The sequence below is a fragment of the Pithys albifrons genome, chromosome 2 (genome assembly GCF_047495875.1).
Source record: "Pithys albifrons albifrons isolate INPA30051 chromosome 2, PitAlb_v1, whole genome shotgun sequence".
Classification (NCBI taxonomy): domain Eukaryota; kingdom Metazoa; phylum Chordata; class Aves; order Passeriformes; family Thamnophilidae; genus Pithys; species Pithys albifrons.
This window is the reverse complement of record NC_092459.1, coordinates 65,623,499-65,644,955: the sequence shown is the minus strand read 5'-3', so window position 1 is coordinate 65,644,955 and position 21,457 is coordinate 65,623,499. Positions and strand designations below refer to the sequence as shown.

Below are 21,457 nucleotides of genomic sequence, written 5' to 3'. Positions count from 1 at the left end.
GTGCCGGGGGCAGCACCAGCGACACGGGCCGGGAGGGCCGGGGCAGCGCCAGCCCCTCCCGCCTCCCCGGCTTCCTCCCGGCCCCGCCTGTTGATGTTTCACTTTGTTTTAATTCCCGGGTCGCAAGATGGAGGCGGCGCTCGGACGTCGGGAGCTGCTGCTGCCGCCGCTGTCGCTGCTGCTGCCGCCGCTGCTGCTGAGCGCCGCGCTGATGGGCCCGGCCGCGCCGCTGGGACAGGTACCCGCGGGGACAGCCGCGGACCTCTCCCTGCCCCTCTCCCTGCCCCTCTCCCTGCCCCTGCCCCTCTCCCTGCCCCTGCCCCTCTCCCTGCCCCTGCTCCTCTCCCTCCCTCTTCCCCTCTCCCTGCCCCTTCCCCTCTCCCTCCCTGTTCCCCTCTCCCTCGCCCTGTCCCTCTCCCTGCCCCGTCCCCTCTCCCTGTTCCTGTCCTCCTCTCTGCCCCGTCCCTCTTCCTGCCCCTTTCCCTCTCCCTGCCCCGATCCCTCTCCCTGTTCCTTTCCCTCACCCTTCCCCTCTCCCTGTCCCTGCCCCTCTCTCTGCTTCGTCCCTTTCTCTGTCGCTGTCCCTCTCCCTTCCCTTCTCCCGGCCCTTTCCCTCTCCCTATCCCTTTCCCTCTCCCTATCGCTTTCCCTCTCCCTGTCCCTGCCCCTGTTTCTCTCCCTGTACATTTCCTTCTCTCCGTCCCTTTCCCTCTCCCTGCCCCTGTCCCTCTCCCTGTTCCTTTTCCTCTCCCCTCCCTTCTCTCTGTCCCTCTCCCTGTCCCTGTCCTTCTCCCTGTCCCTCTCCGTCCCTCTCCCTGCCCCTCTCCCTCTTCCTTCCCCTCTCCCTGTCCTTTTCCTTGTCTCTGCCCCTTTCTCTGCCCCGTCCCTTTCTCTGTCTCTTTCGCTCTCCCTTCCCCTCTCCCTGTCTCTTTCCCTGTCCCTTTCCCTCTCCCTCTCCCTCTCCCTCTTCCTTTCCTTTCACCTCTCCCTGTCTCTCTCGCTGCCCCTGCCCCTGTCCCTTCCAGGGGTGAGCAGGGTTTACCCCCTCGCTTTTAATGGTTCATTTGCACGGGATTTGATGTGCCAAAACAAATACCTGGCAGGTGAAGAGGGGAGATAGTTATTTCTGTGCATTGTAGATGTGTTTATATTGTATGTTCATGCTTGGCCGCCCACACCTTGATGGTTCAGTGCTGTAGAAGTACACAGTACGCTGGGTTAGTGTTTGCTCTTAGTGAGTTCTGCACTCTTGAATCGATTCAAGAAAAATGTTTTGATGTATTGGTGTGTATATATATCTGTATTTATATACATATGTATATATACATATATAGATATATATATATACAGGGCATCATGCTCTCTCTTTTTCTATTCCAATATCTATGCTGTATCTTGGTAACGTTATTTTAAAATTTGTTGGCTTTTTAAAGAGTGGAAGGAATGTTTAGGGTATTGCTTGGGAAGTCTTTTCAGTGGGAATAAAAGGATGTGCCATAGGACCAGGTGAGCTCTGACCTCTAGAATTACAGAAGAGAACTGGGTACTTCTGTCTGCACTTGAATCATGTCCAGATACATTCTCTGATTGTTGTAATTGTGAACCTCAAAGTGTGAGATCTCAAAGAGGGGAGAGATATGTGGGGTTTGTAGTCACTTGTGTAGCCAATGTGAAGTTGCAGTTACATGACTTACATTTATTATGACTTTTTTACATCCAGATTATTATTTATTGATTTTATGTAAGTCATTTAAATTTCCAGGCAAGCCTGACAGAGATCCTGCACTGGCACATCCTGTGTTGCAAAGCAGAATTCCTGGCCTTACTTCCTGGTTTCTGCTTCTCTGTATGAACTTTTGAAGAGACATTTTTTATTTCAAAATGGGGATCTAGATCTTCAGATACCTTTAAAAGTGCACAAATGCTTGAAGTCAGGTGTGCCAAAGACAGCAGAGAACTGTCTATGGCTACTTTGCTTATCCCTCAGAGAAAGGGGGTGCTAGCTTGAATTTGCCAAAAGACAGATGAAGTGAGAATATAATATAGACCTATGTTCTTGCTTATCTTCTGCCCAGAAACTATGACACTTCCACACCAAAACTTCCAGTTTAGCAGCAATGAAGTTGTTTGCCACAGCTGGCAATTGTATAAGATGTGGAGGCACATTTGTGTGTGCTATCTTTGGATCTGAAAGCGTGAGCATGACACGGGGGGGCCGGGACAGTCCTGTGAAAGGCAGCTTGGAGTCAGAAATAGAATAGGTATGTTTTAGATTTCTAGTAGAGCTTGACTTACTAACTGGGGTCAGTTTTTGCTAGTTGGAAGTGTCTGCACTCTTAGCTTTATACTAGTGTGGTGGCATAAGTATATGCAGAAAATCTCTTTTAAGAGTCAAAAAGGGGACATACAGATTTTTACTTTACTACTTTTCTTTTTAAATCTAAAAAAAAGAAAAACCCACCTGGCATTTTCTCCTGCACTTTTATTTTTGTACATACAGGACCACTTTTGATGTGAAAGGAACAATGAGAAAGGTTTGATTAGAAGAATTGATGTTTTTTGAGCCTGAGCTGGTCTATCATGGCCTTGTAGGAATGGAAGTGCCCAGGCAGTGGGAATAGGCAGAGTGGGAATACTATGCTGTCAGGTTGCCTACAGAAGCCACAAGGTTAATGATGGTGGTGATGGGGTCAGAATAACAGTGTTGTTTCCTCTGAATGGCTTGGGACTCCACACTAGTTGCAAGTAGGCAGCATCAACATATTCAACTTTGCTTTGACTGGATACCACAACTGTGCTCTAAATTCTTTGAGCCCTCTGGACTCACACTACTGACAGCTTCACATTTTGTAATTCTTCCATGTGGGATTAAAGTTTACCTCCTTACTGATGGCAGCGGTGCTATAGAAACCATAGTGGAAGGACTGACAAAACCCCCCTGAACCTTTGGAATAGCATTTTGTAAGGCTGAAATGCTTTTGTTCAGCTCTGGAATGTGAACGCCTCCATTGTTGTGCAATACTTGTAATTTCTTAAATAAGCTGTTTTGAAATCTGGACCTTTTTTTTAGACATTGGCATGTCTCTTTTGATTTTGCTTTCTCCTCATGAAATTTGGATAAGTAAAACTGGATTACAGGTTGTTTGAATTTAGACAAAGTTAGGGTGATTTCTTTTGTTATTTTTTTTTTAAATGGCAGGGAATGATGCAATAAGACAACGACCTTCCCATTAAAGTAATATTTCTGGTGCAAGGTCAGAATTAGGTTTTGTGCTTTAGAGTGTTTTTTTTAATGTGCTGATAGGAACTGGCTAAAAGCATGGTGTGCTAAATGCTAATGTTAGTTGTTTGCTTCCCCCGTTTACTTCTCGATAATTTAGGCTAGCAGAGTTCTTTCTAAATGGCATACTTGCCTAACAGACTTTTTTCTTTTTAATTCAGTTGCCTGAAGAAAAAATTGTTTTCATATTATTTGTGGACTGCAAGAAACCTCTGTGTGAATGGATTATTTCACAGCACAAGAAAATAATCTTCACTGCATCAACCACCATTTGATGCAGTGAGAGTAATGTATTTTTAATCAAAGAAGAACCTTGTTAATGGTGACATGCTGAAATGTTTCTTCCATTGCTTTATGCTAGCCTGCCATGTGTTCTGAATTTCATGCCTAAAAGAGTTGACATCATCTTCATATGTGTATTTGATTAAATTAAAGCAGTATGATGCAACCATGTCTCAGGCATATAAGCCTGAGTATTCACCTGTAAAACTCCTGGTAAAATATTCATAGTATGTGTTGATTTACTAGGGAGAATACAAAGGCAATTCATTCTAGTAACCTAGGTAATGCAAAGGAAAGGATAAGCAGTGCTGTAGTAAGAGTCATTGTTAAGGAAGGAAGGAATATAAGTGTTAATATAAAAATATAAAATGATGCTATTGCTTTATGTTGCTTTTCTGAACAAGCAAAGATAGTTCAGCTTCAGTTAGTTACACAAATCATGGATTTAGTTGTCTTACCCTAAAGACTGTTGTGCAGTTTAATAATGCCAAACTTGGATGGAGATTTTATGCTAAAATTTTGTAAAATGTGAGAAACTAATTATCATCTTGCAAACTTGTCAAATCTAATTTGCCATGTCAAACTTGTACCACGATTATTTCTTAACTCAGTTATGCCTGATTGCAGTCAATACTCATCCTAGCTCTGTTTTCAGTCTGATCAAAGAATTATGTGAAACATTGATCACAGAGCCCTGGATTGCAAATACATAGTTACGCTATATGGAGCCAGTTGTCCATATGAGTGCCAGAACTCAAATGGTATGAGTTTGTGTGGTAGTTTTATTTGTCTGTTCAAACACTTCTTTTGACATAATCTCATCTTAAATTTAGAAACAAGTTGTTAGTTTTGTCTATCTGTCTATCTGTTTGGCAAGATGAGAGTCCCCCTCCATTGGGCTCTATATTTTCTGATTGCACACAGGATATCGCAATAGTGCCTCTGTAATGGCTGCGAGAGAATTGTCTGCCTTCAAGTCTCTGTACAGCTGGCCATCTTGAAAGGCATTGTGCCATCTGTTCCTAGTGCTGCTCGCTCTGCTTCCCACAGGCCTTCTAGTGCAGAGAAAGGGCCTTGTTGGGAGGGCATCAGCAGAGAACAGCTGTGCTTTAAGTGGGCTGCCCATAGCGGCTAAATGGGATTTGAGTGACTGATGTCATTGTGTAGGACTGAACAGTTACCCTGTACTGCGAGAAGCTGTGCAGTGCACCCCATCTGGTACTCACTGCCTGTGGAAGTTTTCTCATTATTCTTTAATCAGATCTGTTTGAAGTTCATGCAGAATTACACTCATCAGCTTTGTCTTGTGAGATGTTTTTCATAAAGAGCAAGATTAGGTGAAATGTTCTCTGTACATTTTTGTGGTGTTAGTATGGGAAGTCTCTGAGAATTGATGAATATTCCCTTTTAACTTATGCCGGATGCTTTGTTGTCCTTGCTGCCATCTTTTCCCCATCTTGTTCTTCTGCTGCTACTGCCATGGTACTGCCCCAGTTAACACCCCTGAGTTCTGTTGCAGCACATGTGAAAATGAAAGCATTAGGAAATTTTCACTACCTGCTTATCTCTATTGACCCAAGCTCACAAAATTTCACTAGTTCACTGTAATATGTGTTATCACACTGGCACTGCTGGTGCCTAGCTGTACCAGAACAGAATGGCAGCAGTGCTGTCCTCTTTTACAGGTTCTATGGCCATTACCACTGTAAGTATCACTGTTGGAGCATGAAAACAAGGATGAGAAATTGTAGAAAAACTCAAGACACACATTTACATCCTATAAGAGCATTAAGAATGATAGGTCTGTTCTTCGTGCATATAGGAGTTTTGTGTGAAGGCATTTACCAGTACAGGAAGGAATAAGGGGCTGTGAAGTATGGAATGGGTGTCACAGGTAAGCTGAAAGCACAGTCTGATTCATAGGTACCTGAATTGCTTCTTGGGGCTGTCCTTTGTTTCTGACTCTGTCAAAGTGCAGCTTTCTCAAGTATTCCAGTGAACTCAGAACCTTTTAAATTACAGGATTGAAATTCATGTGAACCTTCATGATATTGCCGATCTGAAAACTGTATTGTAAGTTACACAAACAAGTTTTACACTCATACTTCAGGCTTCTCCAGAACTTGACAGTGCCATGTTGTGGATTCCTGCAGAGGACCCATATCCTGGTCTCAGTGACTTTGTTACTACAGGATTGCCTTACTATGCTTTTGATACACAAAATAAGGGCTGTAGGGTTATTTACCTTTCTTAGGACTGAAGTACATAGTACAAGATGTATCTATAAAATACTATAAAATGCCTTCTTCTCTCCCTCCCTGAAGTAGTGAGTTTTATTACAGTACCATAAAAAAAACCTTTCTCTGTTGAAATGAAAGGATGTTTCATAAGTCTTTGAGTCTTCAACCCCAGGATTGGAAAGATGGGTATTGAATTATCACTGCAGCATTTTCTAGCAAGCATTGCATGTCAGGCCGGGCATTTCATAATGAAAGCCTAGTACAAGAGCTATTGGCCTGCTAGGTCTGGTTTCTCTCCCAGTTTAGTAAGAGTAAGCATAAACAGCATATGGCTCTTGAGCACTTATTGCAGATATTGAGGGGGTACCAAACGGAGTTGTGATAATGGGGAACGCCATGCATTACCCATTCCTGGCTGTGAGTGAAAGTGGGTCAGCTGGGATGGTGCTCTGCTCTCCCGTGAGCTGCTTGCAGTAGTCCCTTCCTTTCTCCCAGCTCTCCTACCTGACTTTTCATTGCATTTGGCATGTATCCTGTGGGTCATGCCCTCGTGTAGATTTTGGTATGGGGTGTGTAGGGTCAAGAGGATTGGCCACAGCAGAACTTGTTGAGTTTTAGGTGCAGCACTGCAGGATAGACCAGTGGGAAGCCATGGAAAGACATCAGTGAGGAACTTGCTTTCAAGGAAGGTTTACATGAGCTGAAATCATTAGCATAAAATCAGGAAGGCAGAGATGGATTACAGTTATTTTCCTGGGAAGATATTAAGAAGAGTAATAAACAACCTGTTCATAAATTGCAGCAAGGAAGCTTCAGATTAGATACTGAGAAAATGTTTAATCTTAAGGGTAGCTGAGTACTGGAGTAAAGAGTTAAGGAGAGTATGAAATTTTTGGGCATCACTGGAGAGCTTTAAGAATACATCTGTCAGGAATGACATTGATGTAGTTGATTCTGACTCCAAAAAATTGGTTGTTGTCTGGTCCTTGTGATATTACTGTATCAGATCAGGAAGTGTGGAGCAAGAAGAATTAAAACTAATTTTTAGCACCAAAACTTCGAGATCTATTTGAAATGTTTCTTAGCAGGACTGGCATCAAGTGTTGTGAGACTGCTTAGTGAAGAGGCAAAACAAGAACATATGACGACTCAAGAGAGTGGATATACAGAATATGGGAAAGTATGAGCAGAATTTGTTGGATCTGGATATGAACAGACTAGGAATGGAAGAATATGAGTTCTCCATTGCATGTGAACACAAAATTATAAGAGTCATGGTGTAGCTGCTGTAGTGGAGGATTAATAATTTCTCTGTGTTATTGAGGAGCTTTATGAACCTGTGCATCACCATCTCCTGTGATGATGGTGAGGACAGACATCTCCCAAGGAGATGCTGCAAGGACAGGCAGACCATGCAGCAGAGCCAATCTAGCAGGCTGTGGCCATCAGAACGATTAGCCTGGCTCTCTCCTCTCAACTGCATTTTTGCATCTCTTCTGCTTGTCGAGCTTTTCCTTGCTTGTTCAACTGACAGAAAAATAGCCTGTCTAAAAAGGGAAAGTTTTTGTGCTGATTTGATGAGTTAAATGGGTTCCCTGACTTGGCAAAAATGAGAGGGAAGAATAATTGCAAGAGAGATCTACACTCAGTGGCAAAAGCAGCAAGTGGTTAAACTGTCTTTATTTCTCTGCATGTTAACGGTCTAATTTTTGTAACTTTGACAGCATAGAAATGATCTACTGATCATATTTAATTTCTTAAACATATAATATGCTCTTCAAGTGTGAGTTATAAGTGTGTTCCCAAATTCAGTTCTGCTCATGTGGATACTACATGAGCAGAATTGACGGTTGTTCTGAAGGAAATTAAACATCGTGTATATAGCTCACTTTGTACATTTAGCACTCAGTTGTTGAGCGTATCTATTGTGCTTCATGCCCTTCATTTTCAAATAAAGCATTTGATTAAAATTAAAAAGAAGCGGGAGGGGGTTTTCCTATTTTTCATCAGTCATTTTCCTTTTATAGTCTCAGTTAGTTCCTTTGTAGATGTTGAAAAAAGATTGCAAAATACTTCCTGTATAAAAACCCTCAAATTTCACTTAAGGCTTAAAAAATGAATGACTAATAAGACTGCCTGGAAAATCCATCTTTTGGACCCTTTGAATTCCCAGAAAATAGAAAAACCTAGGAAATAATGACTCAAAGTTTTAGTAATCTGTTAAACAGTTTGAGGGTATAAAAGATATACAGCTCTGAATGCTAAGAGCTAAAAGAGGTAAAAGTCTGGTGGATTTTTATTTTATTATTAATATACAGAATTCTTGAAACATTACCAGAAAATAAATGTTTTGAGGGAAATTACAGGATGACAGAATAGAATACATCCTATGATTATACTATTAATCTGGTTTATATTTTCAGTTACAGACTTCCAGTTCTCTCAGTAATTTGGTAATTTTCATTTGCTTTGAATAGCTGGGATTTAAGTTTTGAAGAAAAGTCAGTGTAAAGACCTGTTTCCTAGAAAGGGCATTAAGGAAGAGATTTCTCTTTGGCCTTGGTGGTCAGAGTGTTTTCCTACTGATATGACAAATGTGTCTGAAGCATCAATTACAAGTCACTTGCAACCAAAAGGTTAAATGTGTTAGATTTTGAAAGCATAATTTTGATTATATTTTCATAATTTTCTGCTGACTCAGACTTGGATGTTGTTTTTTAGTTTTTGACAGTCCTGGTTACCTGTGTATACTGTTGATCAGCCATAATTTTAAGGATTTTTTGACATTATAGTTACATTTCAGAAGTTCTCTGTTAATGAATTGGGACCGTGTTGTGCTAGGTACTGCATATTTTAAGTGTTTTCTGGATGAAAATTTAGTGTTCTATAACAATCCCAAATGAAAAGCCTTTTTATATAGTTCATTTATTAACTTATTTATCTAAAATTTGGTGTGAGTTGAACTTAATTTATTGAGTCATGACTTATTTTTGCTGTTGGGTATGAAACCATGACTGAAACAACAGAGCTAAAGAAGATGCTGAAGGTATGGAGATGTTTTCTGGAGGAAAATGAAGTGCTGTTAGAATCATTTAACGCTCCCAAATGGCAAATAGGGAGCTTAACATTATTTTTGAAGAGGCGACTCAGGAAAGCTAGGTGGCAATCATTACTTTTGGCAATGTGCAAGAGCAATTTGACTTCTGTGTGCAGTTTTTTTAGGAGCAGAGCTGGGAGAGTTAAAGTTCCATCTGCAAAACGGCCCCTTAAATTACAACAGGAAAATGAGAGGACAGAATGAATGAGTCAATAAATTCCAGCAATTGGGGTTTGAAAGAAGCAAATCCCTGTTGGCTGTGAGTTTGAGGTGTCCTGTGTGGCATAATTTGGGAATGATAACCAAGGAAAAGAAACAGGGTTACTGCTGACACTGACAAAGCTGAATGCTCTTTACGATAGGCTAGCATGTATTAAATTAGATTCACTTTCAAGACTACTGGGCAGTCCTCTGGTGTAATGGAGAGCACTTTGGACTCTGAATCCCAAGGACCTGAGTTTGAGTCTCAGAGGGGACCGTCCCCTGGCAGTTCAATGCCTCCCTGCCATCCCATCCCGTCACATCTCGGATGCTCAGCAGGGTCAGCCCCGGTTAGTGCCGGGTGCTGTGACAGTCCCAAGGACTTTACTGTCACTGTCCAAGCTCTCTTGGCCGTGGCAAATGGACCTCAGGACTTAAAGGGTGGGGCCAGTTCTGCACACTCTGTGCCTCACCTAAAACATCCACTGCGCAGGCTGGAAGGGCACGCCCACGTGGGGAAAGCCCTTCACAAATCTGCGTTTGTGAAGTCTGGCCATACATACATACTTACATACCTACTTTCAAGACTAAGTGGAGTGCTTAAAAAACATTTACAAATAAACTTATTTTTTTCATTCTATTGTCTACTATTTTTCAGCTCATATGAGAGACTTCTTTTTACATTATATCCCTGTGAAACAAGTTATGATTATTATTATTTTATCCTTATTAAAGAACCCCAAAGTGTACATAGGGGCATGCAGATATCATTCTTCCTCATCAATCTTCTTTATTAAAAGGAGGTGGAGAAAAAACCAAACCAACCCTTACATTAAAAAAGTAATCATATTCCTCTTTCTGCTGTCTGCTGAGTAGAAAGTCTGGGAATGTGCTCTGTCGATCGTCGATAGTCATTCTGTGAGGACAATGCATGCAAGTTGCCCATGCTCTGCAAGGGTTTATGTGTTCTGTCAAACTCATGTCTCTTCTGTTTTTTTCCAGGAAACAATCCGAGTCGGTGTTATGATGTTGAAAGCCAATGGAGAACTTCACAAAGGACAGGTTTGTCTGGTTTTTCTATTTATTCAGTGAATTAATATGCAGTGAAACAAAGTCTGCATGCAGATGCAAATATGTTGTTTTGTCTGACATCAGTCGGTGTGAAGTGTGTTCCTCTGAGTGCAGAACTGTAGGATAGGGCCAGGAACCATACACTCATTCTGTCTGTCTTTCTTTCAGGTTCTTTTTAATATCACCTATATTAATGGACAGGTATATGTAAATGATTTTCCTATGAAAAGCGGGGTTGCCCACATAACATGTCAAACAGTAATATGTGAGTATTCCCTTTTCCTGTTTTTTTGTTTTGTTTTCCTCCTTCCCCATGGGTCTTTGGCTTCCCTGTTATCTAGTAACCAAGACTTACGATGACTATGTGTTCTGTACTCTGCGTATCTGAGCATTGTAGAAACATTATAATTTTAGATATTATAAGTGTATATATAACAATAATTTCGCAAGGTAGGACAATATTGGTATTAAAATGGGTCAAAAAAATCTTACTGCCTTGTTCTCAAGTTGCGTTCATATGCTTCTGTGTAAATGGTCTAATCTGCAATCCAAAGTCTGCCTGTCTTTTCAAGAAAGTGTTTTGCAGGACAAGCTAGACAATGTAAACAGAAGGATGGGACTCCACCCTGCTAATGGCTATGTCCCTGGGTTGGTTGGCATATATCCAGAAGGAGATTCAATAACAAAAGTATGAATGGTTGGGAAGATCTTTTAATGATCTCACTTCTGTGTCTATTGAACAAAGAAGTTTCTGCTGCATAGGATATGATAGCACAAATACTGCAGTTGTGCTAGTGTCCTGCAGTGGTTAATGACTTTAAATTATCTTGAAACTTCTACTTTGCCACTGATTCAATGCTACACTTTTTGTGAAAGACCAGAAAGTATTGTGATTTTTTTTGAGATGCGCAGAGTATACTGTATAATTAATTACACAGGGACCATTATGGTCATTTGATGTTAGCTTCTGTTGTATTCAGAACAATCTCTTGATGGATCAGGTGCAGTCAACCTCTAGCATGGTTTCTGAGGTCATCCTCATCAGACATTTACTTACAGAGCACTAATGATTTTTCACATTGCTTCTCCGAGCCATGACCTTGTTGCTTGAACCCTTCTTTCCCAAGCATGATCAATTATTAATTTGACACTAATTCTTTTCTGTAGAGGGACTGCAGTAATCAATTTCTATTTTTCTAGGATAGTTATGTTCCTATTGCTTCTATTTTTTTCTATCCTAGGGGAGAAAGCCATGGCAAAATGTCATTTACATGCAAAATAATTCAATCCAGAAAAAATAGATACGATTTTATTGACTAATTCTGAGAGCTCCTGAGCACTCTCCTGTAGTTTCTGTTAATTTCCCAAATCCTATTTGTGTAGCTTGCAGTGACTACAATTAAGAATGTGAATCTAAAACAGTGAGGAAAATACTGATTTGACTTGGAAGCTAAGAACTTGGAACTCTCTATCTCTGTGTTTGGGTCTGAGTTCTCAGCACAGTACCTGTCTCTGTTACCTGTAATGTAGTGTTTACACTGTTTACTTAATCGTTGACAACAGATTCAGGTAGTGTTCGTAAAATGATAAAGAAATATCAAGGTTAATAGAGGGGGAAAATACTCCTGAATGTATATAAAAATGAAACTTGAGCTTCATAGTCATGCTTTTGAATATTAGTGTTCTGAATAGCATTGTTTTGACATCGTTGTTAGATATCCCTGTATGTCCACCTGAAGTTCCCACAAAGGTCAATTTTGGAAGCGTATCTTTCCCTCCTGTTGAATGTAGTGGTGATTAAGCAGCCTGACAGATGAAAAGCTGGGACCACAGGGAGCTTCAGCTGCTTGGCATCTTAGAGGCTTTGGTCCTTTAATGTGTGCTCTCTGCTCTAAGACAGAAGACATTCGGCAGCTAGGTTAGTGCTCTGGCCCACAACTCTAGAGAACCTTTCTCTTTCTTTCCTTCTGCCACTTACTTTTGCAACAAAAGAGATTGCTAAATGATGCCAAAAAGTATTTTTCTTTGTTTAAAATAGCAAAATACCTTTATGAGGACAGGGCTGGTAGCATAAAAGTAATGAACACACAGAGTTGTTACTGTGAGACAGAGAAATGCTGGTCCAGCCTTACCCCACGTTCCCTCCCAGGCTCAGCGCTGTAACACACAAACACACAGCACCAGTGGCTTAGTAATAGGGGCCAGTTCAGTCTCAGTTCATGTACCTTGCTATCTGCATGCTGGCAAGATCTGTCATCTCCAGTCCTCCACTTCTCCAGCACTTCAGTTCAAGTGTGCCCCCACCAGTAATAGAGGTGTGGTAGTTGGGAGGACACTAATTCAATGCAGAAACCACCAGGGCTGAAAGGCAGTTCTGTGTGCACTCGTGGAATATTAGGTTGTTGAAATAGCTGAAAGCTTTTTAGGTAGAAAGAGAGTTTGAGCTTTCACCAGTCACATATGAAAAGAGAGGGGGAGACAGACAAATATGTATGAGGGAACTGGCACTAATCTTGAATGTAAGTGCAGTGTGTCTGGAAAAGAGCGTGTTTGTTTCTGTATTGAGAGGAAGGGGAATGTTATGCAAATCAAGATGTTTACACAGGTGACTGGGTGGGCTGTGGCATTACTCTTAAGAAGTCCTTTGGACAATTGAAATGAGAATACAGCAATAGGCAAGCCAAAGAGCACTGCTTTGAGTGCTTAAATGCCTCAAAGGCAGGGATGTGACATTCTCTGCAAACTCCCTCAGTCGGGGGAATCATACAGCTCTGCTGTTGTCTGCCATTCTATATCATGAGACCTGCTCTGGGTTTGATTTGGTGATATGCTGGTTAAAAAATCATGGTATCTGTTTTACCTGTTGCCCAGATTACTACTCCTTATAACAGTTGTTACTGGAAGGACGTCAGCATAATACAGACTTCAGTACCACTGTTCTGGCATCTCTGGTTTGATGCTGTTGGTCCTCTGACTTTTCCATTCAGGTGCTGCATGCACAAAGACATCTATCTCCCAATTGTAACAGTTTTCCCTATGGCTGTGTACTACTTTCTGGTTGGGGTGGTTTCTCTTTGAAAATCTTGATACTGTGTGTTTACAGTGGAGAATGGAAACTTGGATAACTTAGCAGATCAGCAGCGCCTGGGAACCGTCAGTGTTCGCATCATGGTTCATGAGTGGCCTTTGGCATCCAGTTCTGATTTGCAGCTGATCGTTGTTCAGGAGGAAGTGATAGAAATTGATGGAAAACAGGTAAAAAAATCGCCTTGGTGAAACATTCTGCTTGTTTTTAATTTAGGAGAGGCAAGTATTTACCAAGGGTTAAAAGAAGGTTTACTTGCACCTCTCTGGTAATTAGAGCATGCTCATCATGTAGTATTTTTTACAGGGATCTGTATCATGTCAAAATTTTACTTTTAATGAAAAACCCCACTGAAAGGTCTGTAGTTTTTCTATTAAGGTGTTTATCCCACTGGTAGGAGCCTAATATATTCTGATTTGATTCAGTTGTTACACAATAAGTGGTGTTGTATTTCAGATCTCAAACTAGACATCACAATGCATTTCAGATTTTCATAGGGAGCTGGTAAAAACAACCAGAAAGCTAATGCTATTTCCTTAATTGTTCCTTTAAATCAAAAGCAGTCTCTCATGGGCACAGCAGAGGAGCAGAATCACCTCCTTTGCCCTGCTGGCCACACTGCTTTTGATGCAGCTCAGGATACAGTTGGCCTTCTGGGCTGCAAGTGCACATTACTGGCCATGTTGAGCTTTTCATCCACCAGAACCCCCAAGTCCTTCACTGTGCTTGGGACTGCCCCAACCCAAGTGCAGAACCTTGTATGTGGCTTTGTTGAACTTTGTGAGGTTCACACAGGCCCCTCTGTTAAGCCTGTCCAGGTCCCCCTGGATGCCATCCCTTTCCTCCAGTGTGTGACTGCGCCACAGAGCTGGGTGTCACGAGCAAACTTGCAGAGGGCGCACTGGATCCCATTGTCCATGTCACTGACAAACATGTTAGACAGAACCAGTCTTCGAGTGTGACCACACAGCCAATTCCTTATCCAGTGAGTGGTCTATCTTTCAAATCCATGTCTCTCTAGTTTAGACAGAAGGCTGTGTCAAGCAGGACACTGTTGAATGCTGTGACACTTTGCTTTCTGTTGTTGAAAAAAGGAACATTACCTCAAAAGAAGAAGTGTCTGTCTTGCCTCAGCAATGCTTTCACTAATCACATGTGCTTTCACTACATACTTGAGTTTTCCATGCCCTAAAATGCCTCCCTGAGAAAGAATAGGAGTGAACTATGTAAGACTTGGTTACAAGTCCATGGAGTGACTGCCACATGCTTTTTCAAGGAGAGACAGCCAGTCTGTTCAACGTATTTTCTAGTGTGGTATAGTGTACAGAAGTGTGGTATGTTAAAGAATATTAATTCATGTTATAACAGCCCTATGTCTCCCTCTTAATTGCTTGGAGTCTTCATAATGTATTGATGTTCTCTGCCAGCCTGCTTCAGTCTCACTTGAAACTCAGTGATATCAACATGTTCGCATCTCTTGCAGGTTCAGCAAGAAGAAGTAACAGAAATAAATCTTCTAGTAAAGGACCTGAGAGTACTTAGACATTCAAACTACACTGTCCCTTTGAAAGAGAGCATGCTGTATTCCATCCCAAGGGACAATGACATATTATTTACACTGCCCAACCTCTCAGGAAAAGGTATTTCTCTGAGCTGTTACATAATATTTTCATCCATAGTTGATGTATTGCTTTACAGGGGTAAAAGGGCATCATTATTCCCATGTTTTACTTAGTGAAGCAGTTTTCTCATTAACAGGGAAGTGTTTTATGTGGTGTGGGGTTTTTTTAACATCTAAATTCAACTCTTCTACATTCTCGGTATTTTGTTAGTTTGTTTTCAAATCTGTTCTCTTATGAAGCACTTGATACTTGGCAATTTGCAATCCAGACATCTGACAGGAATAAATTTCTCTCTCAGATCTACAATGGAAGTTTCTCTAAAGCTCCCCTTTTTTCCTGAGAATGAAAAAGAAAACTGTAGAGGAAATACCTGTCTGGGTCATTTCCAAATGAGAGAACAGTTTTATGTTATTAAACTTGAATACCTTAAAAGCAAGAGAAGTTATTTGATACCTTAATCTTATTTCAGTTTTGTTTAATCAAAAATGCTCAAGGATTTAATCAGAGATGAATATTTTGATCTAATTCATCATTCTTTAATCTGGCAAGAGCTGAAATTTGCAGCTAAGGGCATAGCTAAAGGCTGCACTGCAACATTGCTTCTGCTTCTTATCAAGTTCACTACTCAAGTTAAAAAAAAAAAAAGGTAAAAGTCTTCTGTGTTCTTGCTGTGAATGTGTGAGAACCATACTGTAACTATAGAAATATGGCATGTCTTTGTTCTCCTGAATAGTGAGTCAAATAAAAAGAAATTTCTGCACTAAATCTAGCTTTTCTTCTTCAGATCCTCAAGATCCACTGCAAACTACCAGTCAGTACCTCATCCGGCAAGCAGAAACTACAGTAGATGAAGAGGCATTACCTGGCAAGTTACCAGAGACCCCTCTTAGGATGGAACCTCCATCTTCTTACAGGGTACTTCTGGTGTTTGTCTGCTTTTTTAATTATTAGTATGTACCTTTAAAGAGAGCAAGCTACTAAGATGAATAGACTTTTACAGACATACTCTAGGAACCTTAAAAAAAACCCCAACCACTTCCTAAATTACCCCTCAGCAGTGACAAACTGTTGGAATTTTTTACTCCAGTAGGAATCAAATGGACTTCTAAATCCTGCAGCGTTCTGACCTCCCAGATACTTCATGATAGTCAGTTGTGATATTTACATTATACCAGGCTAAACATTTATGACAATTTCAAATATTGCTTAGCTTTAAATTACATCATTTTTTTCCAGACTCTGCTCAAGTGCTTACCCCTATGAGAGTCGGGCCTTGGTCTGACCTGCTGTAAAAAACACTCTAACAGTTTGAGAAGTTTCAGTTTCAGCTCAAGTAAGGATGGGCTTCGAGGCCTCCTCTGTGGCTGAAACAACCATAGTTAAAACCTGCTGAGACAGAAGGGCCAAAATGGTAGACTGAAAGTTACAGATAGGCCAGAGAAGGTGCTACCCCTTTCCTAGGCCATCAGTAACCCTTCCCTTGCTGTGCACCATCATGGTGTCATAGCTCTCTGTGGACAAACAGCTGCCCCTTCACCTTCTCTGTTTAAGTGTCCTTTGTTTTCCAAAGTGGCCTCTCAGACAACTCTTACAGGATGAGCAGAGGACTAAACCTTCACCTGTTCCACATTTTGAAGGAGGAGGAGATCCAAGTCACCAGTCAATTCCATGCTGCTTTTATGTATGTTTAAGGATACATAAATTAAAGTAAAACTGTCATCATGAAACTACATGTATCACCAGTAGCTACAAAACCAGCTTTGTTTTTCAACCTGTCTTTTTATTATTACCTCTGTGACTTGTAGGTGATGTGCCAGTGGGTGGAAGACTTGAGAAAAGGGTTGTGCAAATTCTGGTTCCGATCTTTACCCATCTTGTTTAGTTTCATGGAAGTTGTTGTAGTTGGAATTGTTGGAGCAGCTCTTGTTATCAGAGTCTTAAAGGTGATTCTCCCTTCCTGTGAAAAAAAGTAAGTAATTTTTGCTTTTTTTTCTTGGCTGTGATGAAGGCAAAACATTAACTAAAAAAGTCTTCCAAGAAGCAGTCCCATTCTGTAGGAAGCTGGTAGCAACAATTCAGTGAAAAAGCTACTGCTAATGTTCCATTTCCAGTGAACTTTTGACACATAGGCATTTCAGAGAAACATGTGAAAGTATTTCATTGGAAATGTCTTTCGTTGAGCTGTCCTACTGCCACATTTTTATCAGCTCTTCTAAGGACTACATTGTGAGACACCATTAATGTAGCTCCAAAAGAAGAGGGTAGAAGCTAGAGCGAAACAATTCCAACATCCTAAAATCTTTTCATACTTCTGCTGTGCTGGAGTTGTCACAGCGGTTCTGAAAGGCCTCAAATTTGTCTTTGCAGATTTGTGCAGGAATTCTCCAAGGCGGACCTACCTCTGTAGGCAGCTCCCCAGCCACAGTAATTGTTGCTGGCATTGGTGGCAAAAGGTCATAAATAAGGCTGGTGGCCTGAAGATGGCTTTCTTCATTCAGTTGGTGTTGTTACCAGCAACACTAGGATTTTTCAGAAAAGCAAGTGCTCAGAACAAGGGGTAGAAAGATGAATTAGTAATGGTAGTTAAGAAATCAGTGTAGATTTAGTGCTGGAATGGGCAAGCATGTGCATTTTAAAGCAGTCTGAGTCAGTTCTGGAAGACCTATGCTGTCGAACTGTATGTTCTTTGAGAAGTGACTGACAGCATAGTGTGCTTCATTAGCCACAAAAACCACAGCTGATGTCTTCTAATGCAGCTGATCAACTGTGCTTCTGAATGGCCGTGTGTGCAGTTAATTTATGTACCCACTCAGGAATATGTGTCCTTAGTCCTTCTGACAAAGCTAGAAAATTGGAGGGCTGGAAGATCTGAAAGGCTGGAAACTCCAGTGACCAAAGAGCCCATGCTTTCCCCTGACATTTCACACAGTGTGCTGTCAGGTGTGTGGGAATGCTTCACTTGTTAAAGCAGAAAAACTGAAGAAACACTCTGTACTTCCCACAGCAGTAAGTAGCTTAACACCTCCATGTGTGAAACTGAAGTAGAACTAGGAAGGTAAATCTAATCCCAGCAAACTGTTCATCCAAGTGTCTCATGGCCTGTCCGTGGCAAAGTACAGAGCAGAGGAGCCAATATACAGTAATTCCTCTTTCAACTGGGCAACATGGGGCTTGTGCTTGGCTTATCAGTGTTTAAAGGAATTGTGCCACCCCCTCCCATTTAAAAAAAAGCAAACCAACAAAAGAACCCCTACAACCTTGAAACCACATTGTTATTTTCTTGCTACCTATGTAAAGTGGTCCTGTAAAAAATGCTAAAGGTTTAATTCATGATTATAAGCCAGGAAGAATGAGCAGATGATCTCATTCGGTGACTGACACAGTTGCAGATGTCAGGACCTCATCCCAGGTCTTTAATGCTGTTCTATGGTACACTGATAAAACTAGAGGTTCTAGCTAGTCTTGGAGAATTAGATGTAGCTCCTGACAGCAGACAGTTTTAGGCTTCTATGAAACTAAACATGCAGAGTCTACTCTGCTGACATTTCAGATGTAGAAACTGAGTGAAGGGAGCCCTCAGGAACAGATAGTACATTTTGGAAACAGTTTTCATTGTGTCTTCATAAAAGATGTATTATGAGGGTAATACCTGATGCATTGGTTCAAACTAAGTTTGGGGACTTTAAATCTAGTTTTTAGAACACACAATTGTTTTCTAATGCCAGGTAATCTTACCTTTCAGAGGCATCCTTCTCCTGGATCAAGTCAGCTTTGTACCTGTGACTGCCATCAGCCTGCCTTCAGATCTTCCAGAGAGGAAAAATAATTTAGCTGAGAAAGCATGTACTTAATCCTGTATTTACTTTGGAGTTACTGGTTTTTCAAAACACACTTTTAGTTGACCTGACATTTGGCACTTGGTCTTAAATACTTTGTTTGTTTCCTACTAAGAAAACTTAAGTCAGTTGATTAATTGATAAAGGGCCACTCAGGCCAAGGCCCAAAACTGACTTCCTTGTGCCTCTCCATAAACAAGCGGCCTTTTCAGAAGCTTCAGAATAGAACAGCTTTCCACTCTGAGGGCTTAGCATTGGTTTTAACTTCTGTGAAGTCACTTTTCCACACCTCGGACAGGATGCTGACTGCCTTCATGCCCACAGATAAACCAGGTCAGCTGTTCTGACTAGTGAGATGATGCAATTCAGTGTGTCCTTAAGTCTGCAGGTAACATTCTTTGGAAAAGGACAAGGGAGTATTGCAAACATCAGCTGTGCCAAAAGCCTAAGCAAAGCTGCCCAACCTGGCTCAGGTCTCATAGGGTCAAGTGTGCCTTGCAAGGAAGATACCACTACCCAACATTTGTGTTAATTAAGAAATGTGACATTTTATATATGCAAAGCAAAAGTTAAAAATGCAGATTTGTATTTCAAGCACTTTACATTTTTATGGTCCCTTCCACTCATAAAAACTGTTAGCAGTTGTAACCAGTGTGCTTTTTATATCTGTGACAGCAGTACTATGTGAGGTCCCAAAAGAAAATGAAAATTCTGCAAAATTACACAGAAGTACAGAAATATTGGCTTACTATTGCTAAGTAGGCCCAGTCTGCCCATGCCAGTTTGTACCATTAACATTTTTCAAATAAACATGTAAATTGTTTATTACACTGCATTCATGTGTGCATCTATAGTTACATAAAACAGCAATTTGCCAAACATTTTAGCTGGTTTTTAGCTTTTCATTGTTCTTATTAACTAAAACTGTTTGTCAGAAGAATGACTGGGAAAAAACTTCAGAGCTGTAACTACCTGGCACTAGACTGAGCACAGTTATCATTTGAGTGATGAGAATGACCCATGTTCAGCAGATTCCCCCCTCCTCCACCTTAAGGAAACATTGCCATAAGTTCAGTGGGATCCAAGTTATTCAGATGTTGGTCCTTACAGCTGGCCTGTGACAGGAACAACTGGCATTGTCTCACTAAATTAGCAGCACTGCAGTGACAGAAGGAACATTTCTAACATTGACCTGCCTTGCAAAAACCAAACCGAAACTCACCACCCAGCAGCGCAGTGCGGTACACTACACATCAGCCCAAGGTAACAGGGACACTGCTCAAACTTGCCCTTGTTTTTTTAGTTTTAGTTTTTTTTTCTAGCACCTTCAGAGTGGCAGAGGGGTTGTCATCCATGGCTGAAGAGGAAACTGCTAAGACTAGCATGGGAATGGTGACTGCACAGATGAGAGCAGCTCTTCAAACAGCTGTATGCAGACCTCTCTGCATGTGGAAATTCATGTTCTTTACACTTGATAAACATATCCTTGGCCCCTTCACTAGCATAGTTCAAGTAGAAGTGATGTATAAGGCTGAAGTGAGCTTCTTCAAGAAAAAAAAAAGAGGATGGACAAGAAACACAATAGCTCTTCCTTAGTGCACAAGCACAGTATGAATTGCATTGCAGATGGAAACCTGGCAGCTGTTTGCATGTGCTCTTTGCATCCCTCCTTATGAAACTGTAAACCAAGCACGTGTGCAGGAACAAGGAGATTTAACTCTTCTAAACAGCTGCAACAAGTGAGTAATTAAGCCTGGAAACGTGTTGGCACTGCTTCACAACTTGGCTTATTTCCATGAGCTCAGTAATCCTCTTCAGTATGGTGTTCTACAAAGTTACAAAGTAGGGGGAAAGAAGCACTACTATCACTAATGAATTTCTAAAACTACTTCAAATCTTGAACACAGTAACTGCCAAAGTTTCTGTTTTACAGAGCTGGAGCTACGAACTCTTAAAAATAGTTAAAGCACTTCTGCTTTAGCATGCACAGGGATTTCCCAAATCATAAGTCTTGTACCTTTCAGAGGAGTGCTAATTTGAGCTGGGACCACTCTGAACTATTCCATAAATTGATTTAAAAACCACCTTATGCAACTAACGCAGTTAGAAAAAAACAACTGTCCTGCACGCCAGTCATGGTAGGTTTCATTTTTCCAGGACATGAACTGATAAGGATTCAAGTGTCCTTTAGGAACAAGAAGGTGGGGGTACAGAGGACTGGAAAAAAACCCAAAAAAACCCCCGTTGGTAGGATGGCAGTAGGTTTTTAGGAACAGCAACATCTCCTATCTCCTCACAAACTATGGGTGTCACTGCAGCCCTTTGTGTTCTGTCTTGCCCTCAGAAGCACTTATCACCATACTGTGTGTTCCAAAACAAAATGAACCTCTGAGCTACAAGTTCAGCCTCTTCCACTCTTTCCCTCTACCACATATTACAGAGGTGCTCATTTTGTTCATTCACAGTGAACTGGGCTGGTTCAGAAGTAAACTACTTCTTTTAAAATGAGGTTTACTTTAGGAGTTCTCAAAATATATCATACTTTCAGTCTAAGCAGCCCCTTACTGGACTGCTTCCAAGGATCAAAGCATGCTTCCTTTCCCTTCTCACTTGGGGGACAGATTGAATATTTTGTTTGCTTACTATGAATTATGAAATCTGCAACACAACTGACAGGTCCGCTCTAACATACCAACAGAAAAATAAATACTACGAGAAACCACTTCTTCAAAATACCACATCA

General features: G+C 41.1%; 1 protein-coding gene across 2 annotated transcripts; it reads left to right on the top strand.

The window, feature by feature from the left end:
- Positions 1–29: 29 nt before the first annotated feature.
- GINM1 (glycosylated integral membrane protein 1) lies at positions 30–19,549 on the top strand. Of its 2 annotated transcripts, XM_071549346.1 has the most exons (9): positions 30–238; positions 10,103–10,162; positions 10,340–10,436; positions 13,275–13,426; positions 14,740–14,896; positions 15,663–15,793; positions 16,449–16,559; positions 16,684–16,847; positions 18,621–19,549. In XM_071549346.1, exons 1-9 carry the CDS (start codon positions 128–130, stop codon positions 18,727–18,729), a joined length of 1,092 nt encoding a protein of 363 aa, XP_071405447.1. In that variant the 5' UTR covers positions 30–127; the 3' UTR covers positions 18,730–19,549. The 2 variants fall into 2 exon arrangements, with proteins under 2 accessions (XP_071405447.1, XP_071405448.1); XM_071549347.1 differs by lacking the exon at positions 16,449–16,559 and having other exon boundaries at positions 47–238.
- Positions 19,550–21,457: the final 1,908 nt, after the last annotated feature.

Excerpts from the sequence above, each read along its gene's own strand:
- GINM1 (XM_071549346.1), top strand. The coding sequence starts at position 128 with ATGGAGGCGGCGCTCGGACGTCGGGAGCTGCTGCTGCCGCCGCTGTCG. Across the intron at positions 14,897-15,662 it reads GCCCAACCTCTCAGGAAAAG|ATCCTCAAGATCCACTGCAA; the intron begins GTATTTCTCTGA and ends TTTCTTCTTCAG. Across the intron at positions 16,848-18,620 it reads CTCCCTTCCTGTGAAAAAAA|AGGCATCCTTCTCCTGGATC; the intron begins GTAAGTAATTTT and ends CTTACCTTTCAG.